Genomic DNA, 19,785 nt, shown 5'->3' with positions numbered 1-19,785 from the left:
GGACCCTGGGATCATGACCTGAGCTGAAGGCGGACGCTTAACTGACTGGGCCACCCAGACGCCCTAAAAGACATGTTAAAGTCTGCATCTTCCCCTTCCAGGAGTAGGGCACCAAAAGAGCAAAGACCAGCATTTGTAGATATTACAACTTTGATGGTTCCCCACAAATGGAGAGAAAAACTATAAATGTTAGACAATTGTAGAGGTGTGTACATACTTACCAGAGGTCCTTATTGTGGATTTATTTGTTGTCTACTAAAATCTACTTTTGACCATTTGTTCTAAGAGGGAATTGGAATAACGTTTTATGAATGAAACTCATAGGTGACCCCCAGCCTCCTTACTCTCCCCCAGAGTTAAGCTATGTTAAGATATGTTAAATCTTGTGTGAGTCATTTGTTAAACATATCTTCTGTGAGGTACTAGGCTCACTGCCAATAATACAAAGATAAACAAGAAAATAAATGGGTCCTACCCTTAAACAGCTCATAGGCTACTAGAGGATACATACTTGAACAGATAATCACAACACAGTGAATTATAATAAAAATGTTGGGGTAAAAAAGATTGAGATAATGCAAGTAAAAAAACATGCAGATGGTACTACCATAGAAGGTAGACATATGGATCAATGGAATAGAGTTGAGAGTCTAGAAATAAACTCTCACATTATAGTCAACTAATTTTTAGGCCAGGATGCCAAGACAGTTCCGGGGTCGGGGGATGGTCTTTTCAGAAAATGGTACTAGAATTGCTATACATCCACATTCAAAAGAATGAGAAAACCTAGGCTTCAATCTCCATGACTGGATTAGGCGATAGTTTCTTAGATATGATACCAACAGCACAAGCAACGAAAGAAAAAATAAACTGGACTTCATCGGCGCTAAACACGTTTGTGTTTCAAAGGACACCATCAACAAAGTGAAATGACAAACCACAAAATAGAAGAAAATATTTGCTTATTTAGGGGCTTGCATCTACCATATAGAAGGACAGATAACCCCAGGGAAAACATGAGCAAGTGATCTGAATAACTGTTTCTCTAAAGAAGATATAAATGGCCAATAAGTACATGAAAAGATGCTCAATATTATTAATCAAGGAAATACAAATCAAAGCCACAATGAAATACTACTTCACACCCCCCTCATCATGGTAATAATAAGGCAGACAGTAACAAATGTTAGCAAGGGTATGGAGACATTGAAACTCCCATCCACTGCTGGTGAATGCAGAATGGAGTAGCTGCGTTGGAGAACAGTGTGGCAGGTCCTAGAGTTAACGTATGACTCAGCAACTTTATTCCCAAGGATCTCTCCAAGAGAAATGATAACATATGTCCACACCAAAAACTTGTACATGAATGTTCATAGCAGGATGATTCATAATAGCCAAAAAGTAGAAACGATCCAAGTCTCCCTCAACTTATGAATGGATAAATAAGTGGTATATCCATGCAATGGGATATTATTCAGCCATAAAAAGGAATGAAGTACTGATACTTGCTACAACATTGATGGCCTTAGAAACATCATGCTAAGTGAAAGGAAGCAGTCGCCAAAGACCATATATTGTAGGATTCCATTTATATGAAATGTCCAGAATAGACACATTCTCTAGAGCCAAAGGTAGATCATGGCTGGGGAAGGGTTGGGGAAGAATGAGGAGTGACTGCCAGTGGGTATGGGGTTTCTTTTTGGGGTGATACAAATGTTCTAAAACTGATTATGGTGATTGCATACTTTTAAATAAGTCAGTTGTATGAAATGTGAGTTATATCTCAATGCTATTTAAAATTTTTTTTTTTATTTTTTAAAGTATGTCTCTACCTAACGTGGGGCTTGAACTCATGACCCCTGAAATCAAAGTCACGTGCTCTACTGACTGAGCCAGCCAAGTGCCCCAAAGTTATTTTTTTAATACAGAAAACATAAAACCTAGACCATGCATAGATAAGTACTCCAAAGTCAGTAGAGCCTCATCTTTAAGAGCAGGGGCTTTGATTCTCTGTCTAAATAAAAATCCTGGCAGCCCCATTTTCTGTGTCCCAGGGCAGGTACTTCACCTCTCTATGCCTCAATTTTCTGGTCTGTAAAATAGGGATGATAGTACTTCTAACTTTGTAGCAGTGCCTATATGGCAGTCAATGCTGCCCTACTGGCTGATTCTACTTTGAACATTCTGAAAATGTTCCTCCTTGTTTCTGGTGTAGTGAATTTTGCTTCATGGCCTTCTTATCTTTTCCCTCAAACCACATGTGCCATTTCTTTTCCATGAAGCTATAATAGTCTAAGGGTTGCCCTTAAGAGCACCAGTAGTTGTACCAGCCTTGTACGTGGAAGCCATGAAGGCCTTCTGTGGCCCGGACTGTGGCGGTGCCTTGTGTAGTCATGTGCCTATAGTAGGCACCCTTCTGTCTGAAACCTCCCTGCCGCCCAGACGAGTCCCAGCTTCCGTCTATAAGGAGTTCCCTTCCTACCTCCTTTGTTTCCTTACTATCTTTTATTCTTTCTTAATGATGGATTTTTTTCCAGAGCTTGTGTTTCAAAGGACACCATCAACAAAGTGAAATGACAAACCACAAAATAGAAGAAAATATTTGCTTATTTAGGGGCTTGCATCTACCATATAGAAGGACAGATAACCCAAGGGAAAACATGAGCAAGTGATCTGAATAACCGTTTCTCTAAAGAAACTTATAAAGTTTCTTATAAAGACGCTTATAAAGACATTAGCCTACACGTTGCCAATGTGAGACTGACATTTTAGCATCCCAGGTTGTTTATCTGTCTTGTTTGGGGCAGGGTTTGAGGAACTGCCAAACATTTTTCTACAGAAATCAACACCGATGTGCGTCCTCCGTGTGGATGTGTTAAGCAGAGAACAGAGGGCCTGAATGCAGGCCTGTGTGGTTACATCTAAAATTTGACATCCCGTCACAAATAAACCTGTCCAGTTGGGCCAGCATAGTGATCACACTCCATTTCTACTCAGATCCTTATTTTAAATTGAGATATCACCCTTTGAGTATACAATACAGTGGTTTTTAGTATATTCACAGAGATATACAACCATCACTAGTAATTCCAGGACATTTTTGTCAACTCAAAAAGAAACCCCCGTTACTCCTCATTCCTCCCTTCCCTTAGTCCCTGGAAACACTAATCCACTTTCTATCTCTATGTATATGCCTATTCTGGATATTTCCTACACATGGAATCATACAACAGGTGGTGTTCTCTGTCTTTCACTTAGCATGTTTTCAACATCAATATTAAAGTCTGTATCAGAACTTTATGGATGAATAACATTCCATTGTATGGATATGGCACACTTAGTTTATCCATTGATGGACATTTGTGGGTTGTTTTCACTTTTAGGCTATCATGAGTCATGCTGCTCTGAACGTTTGTGTACAGGCTTTTGTATGAACATACGCTTCCATTTCTCTTGGGTATATACCTAAGAGTGGAATTAGTGGGTCATATGGTAACTCTATACTTACCTTTTTGAGGAACTGCCGAATATTTTTCTACAGAGGCTGCACCATTTTATGTTTCCACCAGCAATGTATGAGGGTTCCAGTTTTTCCACACTCTCGCCAACACTGGTTATTATCCATCTTTGATTATAGACGTCTTAGTGGATGTGAAATGACCTCTCATTGTGGTTTTTATTTATACTTCTCTAATGACTGTGGATGTTCTTTAGAGAGATATCTATTCAGTTCTTTGCCCAATTTAATTCTTTGGTTATTTGTCTTTTTATTGTTAAGCTATAAATGTTCTTTATGCAGCATATAAAATATATATACTTACATATTCTCAGTTGTATCTGAGATCATTTACATGCTTCAGCCTCTCACAGTTATCAAACATACTAAAGAATAAAATATGCCCACCATTGCATTTCCTCCTAGTTTGTATTTGCCTATTGTTTTGACTGAGCACGTGCCTCTCCAATTTAGGCTGACTCAAGTGCCAGGTAACAGAGGTAACATTTTACACTAACAATGCTCTGTAGTTTTTAGAACATTTTCACAGACACTATGTTGTTTATGTTTTTATTTAATATATCTGTTTTGTGAGTAGGGGAACTTACTCAAGGGTTAAATAACTTGCCCAAGATCAGAAAGCTCACAGGTTGTCACCAAAATGTATGCTCACAGATTCTGATTCCCCACCCATTGTTCTTTCTCTGGGCTGTCTCCTGCTGGGCTGAACTCTGTCCATGCCAATCCTTTTGGCCTCAGGGCTCTGTTCCATTCACCTGTTCTAAAACTTAGTCCTCGCCAATATCTTTCATTCATTGACCTACCCCTTCTCACCTCGGTTAATCACTGACACTCTCCCAGTGCTCTCAAACTGAAATGCCTAAATTAGGTCCCATGGTAGAATCCTTAGAAGGAAACAAAATGATGAGAGAGCCTCTTCTTAATGATTTTCTATATATGTTTCCCCTTCTCATACAGGTCAATGAGCTCAAGACCTCCATGCAGTCTGTTTTACAGGAGTGGAAGGTTTATGATAAACTGTATGAGGAAGTGATGATGATGACAATCCGATTCTGGTACTCCATGGAGCACAGCAAGCCTGTGGTTTTGTCATTAGAAGCCTTAAGATGCCAGGTGCAGAACCTTCAGGTAAATTAACCAGATCTTGGCGTAGTGCGTCCGCTGTTGGCAGAAAATCTCCAGTGTTAATCAAGCACAAAAATGGACACAATTGCCTTGGTGCTGTCCACAGAGAAGCACAAAACAGTATTTTAAATAACCTGCCCTCTTCTTTCAGTCTCTTCAAGATGAAGCCGAGAACAGTGAAGGAAGTTGGGAGAAACTGCAGGAGGTGATTGGAAAACTCAAAGATCGCTGCCCCTCGGTTGCTGAGATAATTGAAGAGAAATGCCAAGATATGCACGCCAGGTGTGCCTTATTTAAGATACCGTTTGTTTATTTATTTGACAGAGAAAGACACAACGAGAGAGGGAACACAAGCAGGGAAGGTGGGAGAGGGAGAAGCAGGCTTCCCGAAGAGCAGGGAGCCGGATGCAGGGCTCCATCCCAGGACTCTGGGATCATGACCTGAGCCGAAGGCAGATGCTTAACGACTGAGGCACCCAGATGCACCAAGATACTGTTTGAATAACAGAGCAGATATCTTTATCTCAATGATATGTGGTCAGTGACGTGAGAGAGGCTTTGTAAAGTCTTCATACTCGTCGGGTAATAACTATTTGTGCTATTCTGGTTTCTTCTACTTTGAAGCATCTAGTTTATGTAAGATTTGATTTTGGGAAGGCCATTTCTTGCCTTGTAGCCAGGGTAGCCACCCTGCCTGCCCAGTGCGAGCCTCAGGGACACCAAAATCCCAGGCAGAGACAGGCTTACAGGGTAGTCAGATGGACAATCTGTTTCCCTGGAAACATAAGATGGAAGAAAGGAGATGTTATTATTCCTCTTGGGGAGGTGATTTGTGAGGTTGGAAAGAACTCTTTGATGAACTGCTTATGGTGGGAAGCTCCTTCTAAGGAGTGTGGCCCTAGTTAATTGCAAGGCTTTTATTTTGCTGAGTATCAGGACATGAAATGCGGCCTAAAGATAATTTGCTCCGGTGACGAAGACATGTAAGCTACCCTCCGTGCCCTTCTCTACCCTTCCTCCATGCAGATTCAGCATCTCAGTAAATCTTACACTTTGAACAAGTGTTGAACAAGGGACACCAAATTTATATACCCTGCAGTGGCACCCTCAGCTCATGATCCAGTCCTTACTGGGAGAAGGCAAAGGAGAGAGAGTAAGGAGGCACATAGACATGTATCCGATGCCCCTTCTAGTATTGGGGCCACCCCCAAAACATGGCAGTGCAGTTTGCTATTAAAGGGATTCATTTATTGCCACAGTACATACACATTCCGTTGTTGGCACAAGAATATATCAGAAGGCTTGTCGGAAAAGGGAGAAAATAGCACCAAAATGTTCAGTCGTTAGCTATACCTTAGTGTCAGGTGGTTTTATTACCTTCTTCATAGATAGGTAGGCAAGTAGGTGGGTAGGAAGGTAGGTAGATAAGCTAGATACAGATGTAGGGATAGATAGATTGAAACATACACGTTTTGTGGGGTTTTGTTTTTATTTTATAATGAGTATATGTTGTATTTATAATTGGGAAAAAATATTGTTAATAAAAAACACTATTCTGGGATGCCTGGGTGGCTCATTGGTTAAGTGCCTGACTCTGCTTAGGTCATGATCCTGGGGTCTTGCGATCGAGCCCCGCGTCGGGCTCCCGGCTCAGCAGGGAATCTGCATCTCCGTCTGCCTCTGCTGCCCGCCCCCGCTTGTGCTCTCTCACAAATAAATAAATAAAATAAAATCTTAAAAAAGAAAAGAAAAAACACTGTTCCGATAAGATTTTTAAAATGCATAAAAATAAAGCGATGGTGCCATTTTTCACCTTTTCCATCTATTTAGCAGGGTAGGGGATATTATGAAATAAGCATTTTCATGTGCTTCAGGTGAAAATGTAAACATTATGATGCTTCCAGAAAGCTGGTTTGACGATATATATACCCATAACCTTAAAAATGTTTACATATTTTTATTCCTTGACCAAAGTAATTCTCTCAGAAATCTAGTTTAAGGCCAGTGTCTTGAAATGCAGAAAAAGACCTTTTGAACAAGTTGTATTTGAGCATTAGATTTGAAAGCAAAAATTGAAAATTACTTCGGTATCCACACTAAACCCGAATTTAGTAATTAAACAAAAACCAGACCATTTAAAGACCATTAAGTACAGCCATTTCAAATTAGACTTACTTATTTTTTATTAATAACATGGGGAAATCTTTAAGTCCTATGGGAAAGACACTACAGTCTGTATGTGGAATAAAAACGATTTCCGTTATTCCTGCTGTTATATAAGGAACATGTTACTTCTGTAATTAGAAAACAAATTTGGGGCGCCTGGGTGCCTCAGTCGGTTAAGTGTCTGCCTTCGGCTCAGGCCAGGATCCCAGGGTCCTGGGATCGAGCCCGAATCAGGCTCCCTGCTCAGTGGGGAGCCTGCTTCTCCCTCTGCCTGCCGCTCCCCCTGCTTGTGCTCTCCTCTCTCTCTCTCTTTCTCTCTCTCTCTCTCGTTCTCTCTGACAAATAAAATATTAAAAAAATAAAAAGAAAATAAATTTGGCATAAGCACAATTTAAATAAGGCCTATTTAACGACCCCCCTCTCTAAACCAGGAGCCCCTCCCACGTGGAGAAGGTTTCATCAGGCATGCAGTTCAACACGTTCTCTATCTTTGCCTAACAGACATTCGAAATACAATAGATCTTGCCAATCACAAATTTGGTAGTTTTTGTTGAGAATTATAAAGTCAACGAAATATCCTAATTTGGACTTCTGTTTATATAATAGTGATGCATTAATAAAAAAAGGCATTTGTGTCTTCTTAACCCATCTGCTCTTGTCTCACTGGTAGAATGTGTGCATTGTGCTTTTGCTGCAGTGGGACGGAGGGTCTGAGGGTTCTGTTGTTCATGTTGTTCTGACAGGTGGGCACAGGTAAACCAAGACCTTGCAGACCAGTTGCAGAAGGCGCAGAGTCTGCTACAGCTCTGGAAGGCCTGTAACAGTGCTCACGCTGAAGCTGCAGCAAGGCTGGAGCAGCAGGAAGCAAAGTACCAAGAGCTTGAAAACATCAACATGTCTGGAAACAACCTGGCCGAGATCCTGACCCCAGCCCTGCAGGATGTAAAGGTGGTTGCAAAGCCCATTTGGAAAACCAAGGCCAAGAGAGCCCAACAGACAGGGCCATGACCTGGGGACTAGACAGACCACAGGGACAAAGAAGTGGGTCAGGACAGATTCATGAGCAGCCCGTGTAGGACACAAATAAGCCTGGAATGTGCAGGGTTGGGAGAGCCAGGTGGCAGCTCAGAGGCGAGGTCTAGGCAGCAGGTAGCTGGGTCAAAATCACCTGACAGCACCTCGTTCCAAGTTTCCCCTTTCATTCTAGCAGAAAAATCTCAAAAACCTCATACAAGATCTCAGATAAAGGCAAAAGTATCTCAAATGAGTGTGATCATCTATACTCATCTACACATCTACACACTCTCGCTTTAGAAATAATCATGGACTCATGCCACATTAATATGGCTTTTCTGTGGGTGTAATTATTTTTGGACAATATTTAAGAGTTGTATAATTTTATCCTATTATAGTAATGAGTGCCCAGAAAGTGAATACTCTCTAGTTTTAAACTGGGTGACCAGATGCATTGTGTATCTTCTGATACTGTAGGTCAAGTCAAAAAGTATTAATCAACTTAGTTAGACAATCCAACAAATATGATCTGTATTTCAGATTAACTTCTACCTGATCTGTTGTTTAAACAAAACAAATTTCACATACACCGTATTTATAGAGTAGCCCTAAAATCACCTTGATTAATGGGATTCTGCAGTCTCTGCAAATGAGTCCATTTATGTCATAAAATCTCAGACACAGGACAGAGTTGCATTGATTCATAAAATAGCCTTAAAGTGGATCCCTAAAGTGTTCAATGATTAGAAACATGAAACAGAGGAATCTACCTGGGTGGTCTCCAGTTTCTGTACACTGGAAGGCCCAAACTCTGTTGATCGGTTGTCAGTTTTAGCTCTGAACTGACATATTTCTGAAAATCACCAGTGATGTGCATCATATAATGAAAGCTTAGCTTTTTCAGCTCTTTAAAATAAATAATAACAAAAAGCCACACCCACAATTTTAGAGCAGAAATTCTCCTAGATATTGATGGAGTGGCAGGGATGGGAATTTGTGTTATAGGAGGAGGAAATGTTTTCTGATCACTGTTTCTTCTCCAGGAGCTGCAGCATGATGTGCAGAAGACAAAAGAAGCCTTTCTCCAGAATTCCACTCTCCTGGATCGACTTCCGCAACTCCCAGAGTCCAGCACACACATGCCCCGCTCTACACAACTGCACTCCCTTCAGAGGGCTTCTTACTTGGAAAAGATGCTCCTTGTGAAGGCTAACGAATTTGAGGTTCATCTCATTTTTCCATTCAAGTTGTATTCTCGAACATTTGCAAGCTACCCTCAATTCCTTATATCCTATGGAGTAATAGTTATTACTGCTTTATGGACTGCTCTTCAGGGAAACTACAGAATAAAGATGTCCCAAACATAAAGATGCACTCACATGACTGTTCAATCACACGGGCAATGGGCAGGTCTTAAGCAAACATCTGTTCTTCATTGAACATGTTAGTTTATGAAATGAGCTATTAGATTCCTTACACTGTTCAGATCTCATAGTTATTTGGATCTCCAAATGGGGTACTCGAGTCATAGAAGTAACTGCTTAAAGCTTAACTATCTGTTGTACTCTTTATTCACGTTTTGAAAAACCTTTAGTGCATGAGCGGTTAAAAAGCACAGAAGGCCATAGAACTCCAATATCACATCTCAGTATCAACAAGAAGAAAACATTGAACTAGCAAGACTGAGGGAGCAGAGTACTCACTATCCCTCCTCTATATGCCCCCTCAAGCAGGTGATCCAGTCATCCCTGAAGGCTCAGTGCTTTGCCAGAGGCACAGAGTAAAAAACGAGTCTTCTGAATATTCATCTCTGAATAGTCAAGATAATAATGAGCTGCTGGGGGTTGAAAACACCTTGAGCTTTTATCAACTTCCAAGACTATGCTTAATTCTGTTATATATGCACATGAAAATGATTTCTAATGAAAATTTCTCTTGTTCTAGTTTGTTCTGTCACAGTTCAAGGATTTTGGGGACCATTTGGAATCTTTAAAAGGTCTCATTATGCATGAAGAAGAGAATTTGGATAAACTCTATCATCAAGAAAAAGAGGAAAACCCTGACTTATTCCTGGTATTGCCAATATTTGTGTTTCCTTAGGGCTTAGGCTCACCATAGGATAAAAAACAGGCTAATGACTGTCAAGTTACAGAATCTGTATCTTCACTCGAGCACAGTCATTTATATGCCATCCATTCTTGGCCTTATCCTAAGGCCTAGAAAAGGATGACAACATAGAGATCTATTTTAGTAATATGCCACAGTAAATTTAGCAGATTTAAAATTTTTTGACATCTTTACTAATTAGCTTCGGTGAACTAGAATAACCTAGGAATTGGCCTTTGTGATTAATTGAATTTTTCTGGTTAGCTGAAGATCAAAAGTAAAATATCCTATTAAATGAATTCTATATTTTTTCTTTCTTTATTAAATTAGTTTAGGATAAGTAACATAAATTAAAGAATTCTGGATCCTACAAACTCCTAAGGACTGATATTCGTAACCTGGATCGAGGGTCAGCTAACTATGGCACACCATCCAAATCTTGTCCTCCACCTGTTTGTATAAAGTGTTATTGGCATACAGTCATGCCCTTCCGTTTATTAATTGTCTGTGGGAGTTTTCATGCTGCAGAGGCAGAGCTGAGTAGTTATAACAGAGATCATATGGCCCATAAAAGCTGCAATATTTATGATCTAGCCCTTTACAGAAAAAAATTTGCTGACCCTAACCTAGATTACTATGGCAGAGTTCTGTAGTGATAACGTGGATATTGTGAAGGATGTTGGCTTAACATATCGTTGACCTAGATGCTGTCCCTGGAATATTTTAAAAATAACGTTTTGCTGAGTTTGCTTTCTTGTGATTTCATGTTCTTCAAAATATGGATGTTTAAGTACCATGCTTTACTAGCGTTATTTTAAGGACTAAATTTTCATTGGGTTTGTAGGTAAACTGCATGATCTGTTGAAGGTCAAGTTATTGGCAGAATACATGGGAGGTCCTAAATGGGCCCTTTAAAAAAAAACAACTCATTTCCATCTTCCTTAAAAACAAAATCTGACATCATTTTCTATGTCCTGGGCCGTTCAGGTGCTGACCACGTGTGCTCTTGTTCTAGAAAAGCCACAGGATTGGGATATCAGGGTTTAGGTCCAGCTCTAATACTAACTGGCTATTTGACTGTGGGCTAGTCATTTACCTAGTTAGCTCCCAGTTTTCCCTCGTGTTTCAGATACAGATGGTCTGCAGGATCTCTGAGGCCTTTTCATCATCTAGATAGCTTACTGACCTCCAGAAACCTGAAACTTAATTTTTTTTAATAGAACCATGTGTTGGCACTGACGGCCCAATCACCTGATGTTGAGCATTTGAATGAAGTAAGCCTCAAGCTCCCACTTAGTGACATAGCCATAAAGACGTTACAAAATACGAACCGGCAGTGGATTCGGGCCACAGCAACAGCCCTGGAACGCTGCAGGTCAGAGCGTCCCATCCCTACCATTCTGTTTCAGTGAAGCTAAAATGAACAGTTTGAGTTCAGGAATGTCATTGTTTTGTGACTCCTTTTTGTTCGTTTATAAACCTTTGTAGTGAGCTTCAGGGAATTGGCTTGAATGAAAAGTTTCTTTATTGCTGTGAAAAATGGGTCCAGTTTTTGGAGAAGATAGAAGAGACGCTCAAGGTGAATCTTGCCGACAGCCTCCCAGCTCTCCTGGAACAGCAGAAAACATATGAGGTAAATCTTTGCTTTCCGCTACTTTGTACCTCACCCCGGGACAGGAGTTGAGATAAGATACTCATTGTATTTTATTTTACATCTTTCAATCCCTAGATGCCGAATATAGGTCTTTAGGCAGATTCATTTCTCAATTGATTGTAAAATTTTCACACATTTCATAAATTTCAACATTTTGTTTTAGTGCTGTCCTTTGTTAATGAGAGAACTCCTAGATTTTCTGCGGTAGGTGGAAACTTCTAGCACAACTTTGCTTCCATAGAATGCGTACATACCAAGAGCAGGCTAAAATACTGCAACTTCATCTTTGCATTTTCACTGAATAATTCCCTAAAATACTGAAGTGCCTGGTATAATTATAACTGTAGCATTAATGATTGAACAGAGGAATTTCCCCACACGTGTGCTGATGGACATTTGGAAATACTCTTGGTGGTTATAGGCAGATACTGCATTTTGAAAGTATGCATGATTTAGGTCACTGTAATTTTTAATGTAACTGATTTAAGTCTGCATTGTTACAGTAATGTTCTCCAATGAAAATGAAGTTCATTGAACCAAAACACCCTGAATGGTCTTGATTAAATTACCAAACCTCTTTACATCTTAGTTTCCTTGTCTTTAAATGAGTATGATAATAGTACTTACATCTGAAGGTTGACGAATAAGCGAGGCATACGTGTTTTACACAGTGCCTAACAAGTAGTAAATGCCCAATAAATGGGCATTAGGTAGTTGTTATTAGGCCTGTTTTCTTCTGAGATTATATCCACAGGTGATGTTGATGTGATGGTTGAGCATGTTTTGCAAAGAAGCTCTAATAATTTGAAAATTAATCCTCTCACATGTCCTCTAGGACCTTAGATTTTAATAGGAAATGTAAGTTCCGTGTTTGTAAAAAGAAATCCAGCTGATATCTTCTATGTTAACTCCTACGCAGGTGTTAGAAGCTGAAGTTTCTATAAACCAGACAGTTGCTGATTCTTATGTCAGCCAGTGCTTACAACTGTTGGACACAACAGAACTAGAGGAGAGGTAAGCTGTCTGGGGCTCATGATGGTTGTGTGTGGAGGTAACCCAGGGGGAGCAGGCCTCCCACCGTGTGGGTCTTGACCACTTCAGTGACCTGCAGCCTTGTCGGTTGATAGACCGTCATGGGGTCAGTCTCCTGACTGTTCATTAGGATGGGGACTTGCTGTGTGGCCACAGAAAGGTCAGTCACACTTTTGTGTACAGTAGTGGGGGTGACATTAGCAGACAGTAGATGGGTGCTTTGCAAGTACCCACTCACCAAGTATAGTTAATGAAGTTTTTACCCCAAAGGATTCTTCTGTAGTGTTTTCCTCTCTCTGCCTTCAGCCTCATGACATTTTGCTATTTAAAAAATAATTCTTAAGGGGCGCCCGGAGGGGCTCAGTCAGTTAATCGGCTGCCTTTGGCTCGGGTCATGATCCCAGGGTCCTGGGGTCAAGCCCCAGGTCGGGCTCCCTGCTCAGTTCTCCCTCTCCCCCGCCCCCTGGCTCATGTTCTCTCTCTCTCTCAAATAAATAAATACAATCTTAGAAAAAAATAATAATAGGGGTGCCTGGGTGGCTCAGTTGGTTAAATGACTGCCTTCAGCTCAGGTCATGATCCCAGGGTCCTGGAATCGAGCCCCGCATCAGGCTCTCTGCTCAGCGGGAAGCCTGCTTCTCCCTTTACCACTCCCCCTGCTTGTGTTCCCTCTCTCGCTGTCTCTCTCTCTGTCAAATAAATATATAAAATCTTTAAAAAATAATAATAATTATAATAATAATTCTTAAGGTGCTGCTCTTCCCAGTGGGTAGCCGTGTTACCTAGTTGTAAGAAAAGGGATTTCTCTGTGCTACATACGTGGTGTTGGCATCACTGGGCTGCACCAGTCACACTGAGCAGAGCCCCTTCCACCATCCTGGTGACAAGAGCTGAACCTGCTCGCACAGCCGGTACACGTGGTAGGCAGAGCCTTCGGGCAGCCTGGCCTCTTCAGTGCTTCTGTAGGTGTCTTGAAGACAGCTCTGGCTTTTCCTCCCCATTGGCGCCCATAGACCTCTGAATTTTCTTTGAGCATAACTAAGGAATATAAAGTGCGTTTCTTCCTAGCTATGAAGTTATAAATTCAGGCTAGGTCCTTGTTCCAGGACAATAAACTAGTTTTGATTTGATCGGTGCAGTAAAGCATGACTTTTCCTATACTAAATAAAAGGCCTTATTTGTCATGTGGTGGGTGTTATTTATCTGGAAAAGAACTAGGTGAGTAGTCATGGAAAGCATGTTCTTTATTGCTGAAATTTTGTCAAGTACAGCCTTCAAGTAATTGATGACGTTACGCAGTACCTGTTCATCGTTTCCCATTGGTCCAAAATTCTGTTTTCCATACAGCATTTGGCGTAATGTAGGTTAAAACAGCTTAAATTTGGGGGCACCTGGGTGGCTCAGTCGTTAAGCATCTGCCTTCGGCTCAGGTCATGATCCTGGGGTGCTGGCATCCAGTCCCACGTGGGGCTCCCTGCTTGGCGGGAAGCCTGCTTCTCCCTCTCCCACTCCCCCTGCTTGTGTTCCCTCTCTCGCTGTGTCTCTCTCTGTCAAATAAATAAATAAAATCTTTAAAAAAAAAAAAAGCTTAAATTTGTTTAAGGGATTCAACTGTGCAGGCAAAATACCAAGTCTTATGCAAATATCTCCTGCTAAATGCCTTTTGCTGCCCCTGCCTACGTTTCCCAGCACATTTAAATTGAATGGTACTCAGATTTTTAAGGAGGTTTTTTTCCCCCATGTAAATTGTCCCCATAAAACGGCAAATGTGAGTTTCTATTATGCGTTGGTAGTGATTTTTGTTTTCTACATGTTGATGTCAGGATTCTCTAATCATTTGTTTTTCCCAAGACCGGAATTTATTTCAAAGTTCACAAAACTGAAGGACCAGTGGCAGAACGCCACCCAGAGCATCCGGCAGAGGAAGAGTGACATCAATGGGCTGGTGGGACAGTGGCGGTACTTCACCACCTCCGCAGAGAACTTATTCCGCTTCCTCACGGACACCTACCACCTGCTGTCTGCAGTGAAGAGCCAGGACTGCTACAGCCTCCACCAAACCAGAAGGCTGATCCGTGAGCTGAAGGTAGTGCGTGCACAGTAGCGGTGTGAGGACTTACAGGGTGGTCACTGTTTGGAAGATGTGCATTCTCCTCAGGTTTTATGTTGTGGTTCACGTGTACTGTCTGCACGTGGGAAGACCAGCTGGGTCCCTATGACCCTCTCCAGCTTTGTCCCCAGCCTGGTGGTGTCAGAAACCCAATCTTATCTATTCATCCCGAAATAGTGAGGCTCTCTTGGGCTGTGGGAGTAGGGATGGAGTGGAGATGGGTGGGTAGAGGCGGGGGATGTTTGGGGTGACAGATTCACACCACCCAAGCTTTTAAGGTACTGACTGGTGAATCACTTGACCACCAGAGTCGTAATTTATAAGGAGACTCCTGCTTACTCTGGAAGGGCAAATTCATGTAAGCAACAAAGTCTTTTTTCCTTTTATCTTTTTTCTTTTATTTTAATTCCAATGTAGTTAACATATGGTGTTATATTGGTTTCAGGTGTACAGTATAGTGATTCAGCAAATCCATGCATTACTCAGTGCTCATCAAGATAAGTGTGCTCTTATGCAACGACGTTTTCAGAGAGTTGTTTTGAGTGTTGGTTTAAAGTAATTAAGTTGGCAATCTCCAAAACATGTTCCATTTAGCTATAGAACTAATCGTCACTGTAGAGACAGCCAAATGAAATACCACCCTTTTGAAATCCTGTGCTCTCCACATTCATTTATCTGGTCATCAGATATCAATTGGGTACCTGCTCTGTGCCAGTCAGTATGGACAAATAGCCTAGCTGTCAGGCAGGCAATCAAACAAATCAGTAAACAAACAAGGAAATGCTAATTCATCTGATTGGTCGGGGAAATCAGACAAATCCATAAATAAGAAAATACCAGATTGCAATAAGGCATATGTAGATAATTAAAACAGAACCAGTAATGGAGGGGCTGGGTGGCTACTTTTGATTGGGTGATCTCTAGGCACATGACATTTAAACTGGAACCTGAGAAGGAATCTGGGGAAAGAGCCTTTCAGACAAAAGGAATGTCTTACCTAAAGTCCCCAAGAGGGGAACAAGCTTCACAAAGCGGAGGAACAGAAAGAAGGCTAGTGTGAATGGAGTACGGCCAGGGAGGCAGCAGCGTGGCAGAGAGTGACTTTGAGAGGCAGGCGGGAGGAGCACTTTGAAGTGTGGTAGCCAAGTTATAGTCTTGCTATAATAGGAAGCCTTTGAAGAGTTTCAGTTGGAAGAGGGGGCAGCATGATACCTTTTGTAATGTTGAAGATCCTCTGGCTGTCTGAGAGATCATGATAGATTGTGGAGGAGCCAGAATAGAGGCAGGAATCCCAGGGTATTAGTATTTCTTCCTTGGTAACAACAATCATTGATCATTATTTCTCACAGTTCTGGGGGTTGACAAGGCTCAGTTAGGTGGTTCTTGCTTACGGTCTCTCAGGAAGATTCAGTCAGATGGTAGTGGGAGCTGGACTCATCTGAAGGCTCATTCACTTTCATGTCTAGCACTTAAGCCAGAAATACTCAGCATCATTCTCCTGTGGTCTTCCCACGTGGAGGCTTCTGGTAGCCAGACTTTTTATATGGCAGCTCATTGGCTTCAAAGGTACATGTCCCAAGAAAGAGATCCAGGGAGAAGCTGTGTTGCCTTCTAGACCTAGCCTCAGAAGTCGCAGAAATCACTTCTGCTATCCTTTGTTAATCAAGGTCATTGTACGTGCTCACACAGGATCAACAGAAGGGGACAGAGGCACCACCGCTTGATGGGAGTGGCAAGGTTCTAGAAAACCATGCAGGACTGGGAATATTGTTGTGGGCGTTTTGTGAAAAATACAGTCTGCCATAACCAGTTAGGAGGCCATTTCTATAGTCTTGGATAGTTGCTACAGTGGATAAAAGGATGATCATAGTGAATATAAAAAAGGATATGTTTTTTACAAATTTACAAGAACTTACAAGGCTTGCTAATGGTTTAGATGTGGCCAATAAATAAAAATCTAAATCAAGATGGCTCTAGGGTTTTGGCTTGAGCATTTTGGTGAACAGTGTGCTGTTGACCAAGTCGGGGAAGACTGGAAGAGAAGCAGATCTTTTGAGAAGCTTAAAATGACTAATAGATGTCTATTTATTTGGCTATGTCATGCAATTCCATATGCTGGAAAGACAAGTGTGGAGTGCCCATATATTCATTGAGTTGCAGTTTCTCTTATTTGTATCTCTTCCCGAGAGTACAGTCTGCTTTTCTCCTTTGCATTGGGTTATATCAAGTATTCTCAGATACCTTTGTAAATCAGTGCAAAAAACAATCAGATTGTTTTTTTAGTATCCGTTTCCATTTTGGAAAATGCCTACATTTTGTCTCCCTTGAGAAATTTGAAGATGAAGGAAATCATGTCTAGAATAGGAAAAAAATAATTTTTTTTCCTCCTGAAACCAAATGCTTTTGGAAGTAGGAGTCAGTTTAAAAGTTTTCAACTTCATTTTTGCAGTGTAAATAGGTAGTTTTAGTCCCTTTAAAATAGAGCCAGCATGATATTCAAATGGACTGTTTTAAAGCTGTCCCTTTAATGCATATATTAATGCTTATGTTTAAGTGTCCATAATAAGTTTAACTGGATTTTTTTTATATTTTACCTTTTTTATTTGTTCTCTCCTTTTATAACTGTTTAGCATAGTGTGCACATTCTATCCTTGTGGGTTAGAAGTAAGCTGACTCTTATACAATGGTAATGGGTATTTGCTCTTAATTTCAGGTCTAATACTCCAGTTATTTTCTCAATACTTTAAATCCATTTATCTTGTAGGCTCTTATTCGTTGAAGTATATTTTTTATCTCTCTATGCTTCTGATCATTACATTAAGAATGTTATCTCTTAACAACTATTGGAAATTATCTTAATGCATTATTTGGTGTAGTATGTAGTAGTGTAAAACATTAGCCTCAGGTGTGTGTGTGTGTCTGTATGTGCATGTGCACACATTCTAATCACATTTGCCTAATTTATATCTAACTTAACATTTATTAGTAGGAAAAGGTCTGAAGGGAATGTTCACAAATACACACAGTCACATTTTGATCGTATCAGAGGCTTAAGGAAATCACTTTTTTTTTCTTTTTAGAGTAAAGAAATTCATTTTCAGAGACGGCAAACTACCTTTGAACTAACTTTAGAAGCTGGGGAGAAGTTACTGAACACAGCTAACCTGGAAACTAAAGAGTTGATTGAAAAGAAAATCAGTCAACTCCGGGACAACTGGAGGGACACAGAGCTCCATGTAGGAGAGCTAATTAAACAGTTGCAGAACAATGTAGAGGTAAACTCACCATTTACTCTTCAGGATATTCAAACGCAGTACGTGGAGTTTTTGTTTGCTGGGCAAAAATGGGCATGATTTTAGGAAATCACAGTATTGTTAAGTTTTCCAAGGGACCTTGGATCCTAATCCATGAATCATGCCAGTTACTTAATGTAAAATAATAAGAGAGCATTGAAAAAGCTCGATGTTAAGTATATAAATACTTGAGGTTCTCTTTTCTATCCACTCGTACGAAATAGGAAACCTAGTTGTGTTCCATGGCCATTCTATATACAAAGCTAATGTTCCACATGTGGTCTGTCCTTGGGCATAGTATATGAAAATAAACACAGTGATACTTCCTCTTCTATCATCAGAGAATGTGCCTTTCCACATAAGCACATGTAAGAATTTCCCGGATAACTTATGATTATATTTTTAAGAACCAAAATGTTTTATTCTGAGTCATTGTTGGGAAAAGAATTATTTTGTTATCCTAAAATATACTGAGATGTTCTTAAGGACTCTGAGCTGCTTTGAACCTAAGGCCCTACACAGCTATGCTCTCTGAGTAATTTTGTGGTTCTTAGTGTTTTTCTTTTATTTTCTTCTCTACACATTATTTAAAGCGGCCTATGCTTAATTTTTGTTTCTCTGAGCATACTTACTCCTCATAAGTCCACTTTCCTTCCTGATCTGTTGTGCGTGTACCAAATCCAGATAACCAACCTTCTCAAGAGATAGTTTTGGTTTTTGTTTTTTTGAGTAAAGAATAAGTATGTGCTGAGTTAGGACCTGAACATCTCTCCTATGAATAAAGTATCTGAATTTTATTTGGTATATGGGCTATGTGAAATTCATTAACTAGCAAGTATTTGTCAAGCATTTTGCCCTGGTTGTAAAACATTGTGGTAAAGGTAGCTAATGGTTTGGAGGGAGAACTAAGGACTCAGTTTTTTCCTCTCTCCACTTTCCTCTTGGTTGTGTTCCAGAGACTTTATGTTGCTAGACAAGTGACTTCCTCTTCTGTGAATTCTGTGTTACTGTAGAATAGGGCCAACCCAGGTGTGTTTAGGTATAAGCTGTACTGAGGAATAAGATAGTGTTTGACTTCATGTTTGTCTACTTCAGTAACCTCAGGACTAGAAATCTATCCCAATGAATCCATTATAAATATTCTGGAAATGCAGGCAACTTTTTTCTCCATAATAGAAGGTTAAAGGAAGAGAGATGGTGTGAAAGAATGGCATTGCGGGGGTGAGGGCGGGGGCTGGACTGCATCCTCAGATCGACCCTTGACTGGTCTGCTTCTGACCACATGTCCTTGGCCAGTTTTGTCTGAACCTCAGTTTTCACATTTTAAAATGTGAAGCCCTGTGTGTCTCCTAAGATTATTATAATTACAACGAGATAATGAAGTTGAGAAGGCTTTTGTAAACTGTAAAGTGCTCTAAGCAGAAGGTGGCAATCTCAGTGGTGAGAAATGTCGAGTGAAGTTTCACTGTGAAAGGGTCCCTGAAGCCAGGCTAACTTCAAGAAAGAGAGAGCAGAGGCATGACATGAGACAAGAAGACAAGAAAAGTGGTTGAGTGCTTTTGCTTTATGCTGCTGTTATAGTGTGTGCCCAAGACTGTCAATGTTAAAAATTAATCCTTAATAGTAGCCTTTTAAATGTGAACTCCCCCCCAATTGTGAACTTTCCCAAAACTGAAATAGGAATAAGATTAGATAGAGGATATAGGGAAGGAAGAAGAAATATTTCAAAGCAAAAGCCAGTCAGCTCAATAGTTCAGCCACACATAAA

General features: G+C 40.6%; 1 protein-coding gene across 1 annotated transcript in view; it reads left to right on the top strand.

The window, feature by feature from the left end:
* The window catches only part of SYNE2 (spectrin repeat containing nuclear envelope protein 2), a 261,213-nt gene that overhangs the window by 192,946 nt on the left and 48,482 nt on the right, over positions 1 to 19,785 (top strand). The window contains exons 85-94 of the mRNA XM_028101704.2: positions 4,475 to 4,645; positions 4,794 to 4,924; positions 7,552 to 7,756; positions 8,866 to 9,045; positions 9,767 to 9,895; positions 11,149 to 11,303; positions 11,417 to 11,561; positions 12,502 to 12,596; positions 14,466 to 14,700; positions 17,805 to 17,999. Of these exons, the coding sequence (XP_027957505.2) occupies positions 4,475 to 4,645; positions 4,794 to 4,924; positions 7,552 to 7,756; positions 8,866 to 9,045; positions 9,767 to 9,895; positions 11,149 to 11,303; positions 11,417 to 11,561; positions 12,502 to 12,596; positions 14,466 to 14,700; positions 17,805 to 17,999 (1,641 nt within the window). The remainder of the gene's footprint in view (positions 1 to 4,474; positions 4,646 to 4,793; positions 4,925 to 7,551; positions 7,757 to 8,865; positions 9,046 to 9,766; positions 9,896 to 11,148; positions 11,304 to 11,416; positions 11,562 to 12,501; positions 12,597 to 14,465; positions 14,701 to 17,804; positions 18,000 to 19,785) is intronic.

The sequence above is a fragment of the Eumetopias jubatus genome, unplaced genomic scaffold (genome assembly GCF_037043125.1).
Source record: "Eumetopias jubatus isolate StellerSeaLion01/CBP00866 unplaced genomic scaffold, mEumJub1_p1.0 scaffold_7, whole genome shotgun sequence".
Classification (NCBI taxonomy): domain Eukaryota; kingdom Metazoa; phylum Chordata; class Mammalia; order Carnivora; family Otariidae; genus Eumetopias; species Eumetopias jubatus.
The sequence above is the reverse complement of the archived record's forward strand: the minus strand, read 5'-3'. Positions and strand labels throughout refer to the sequence as shown.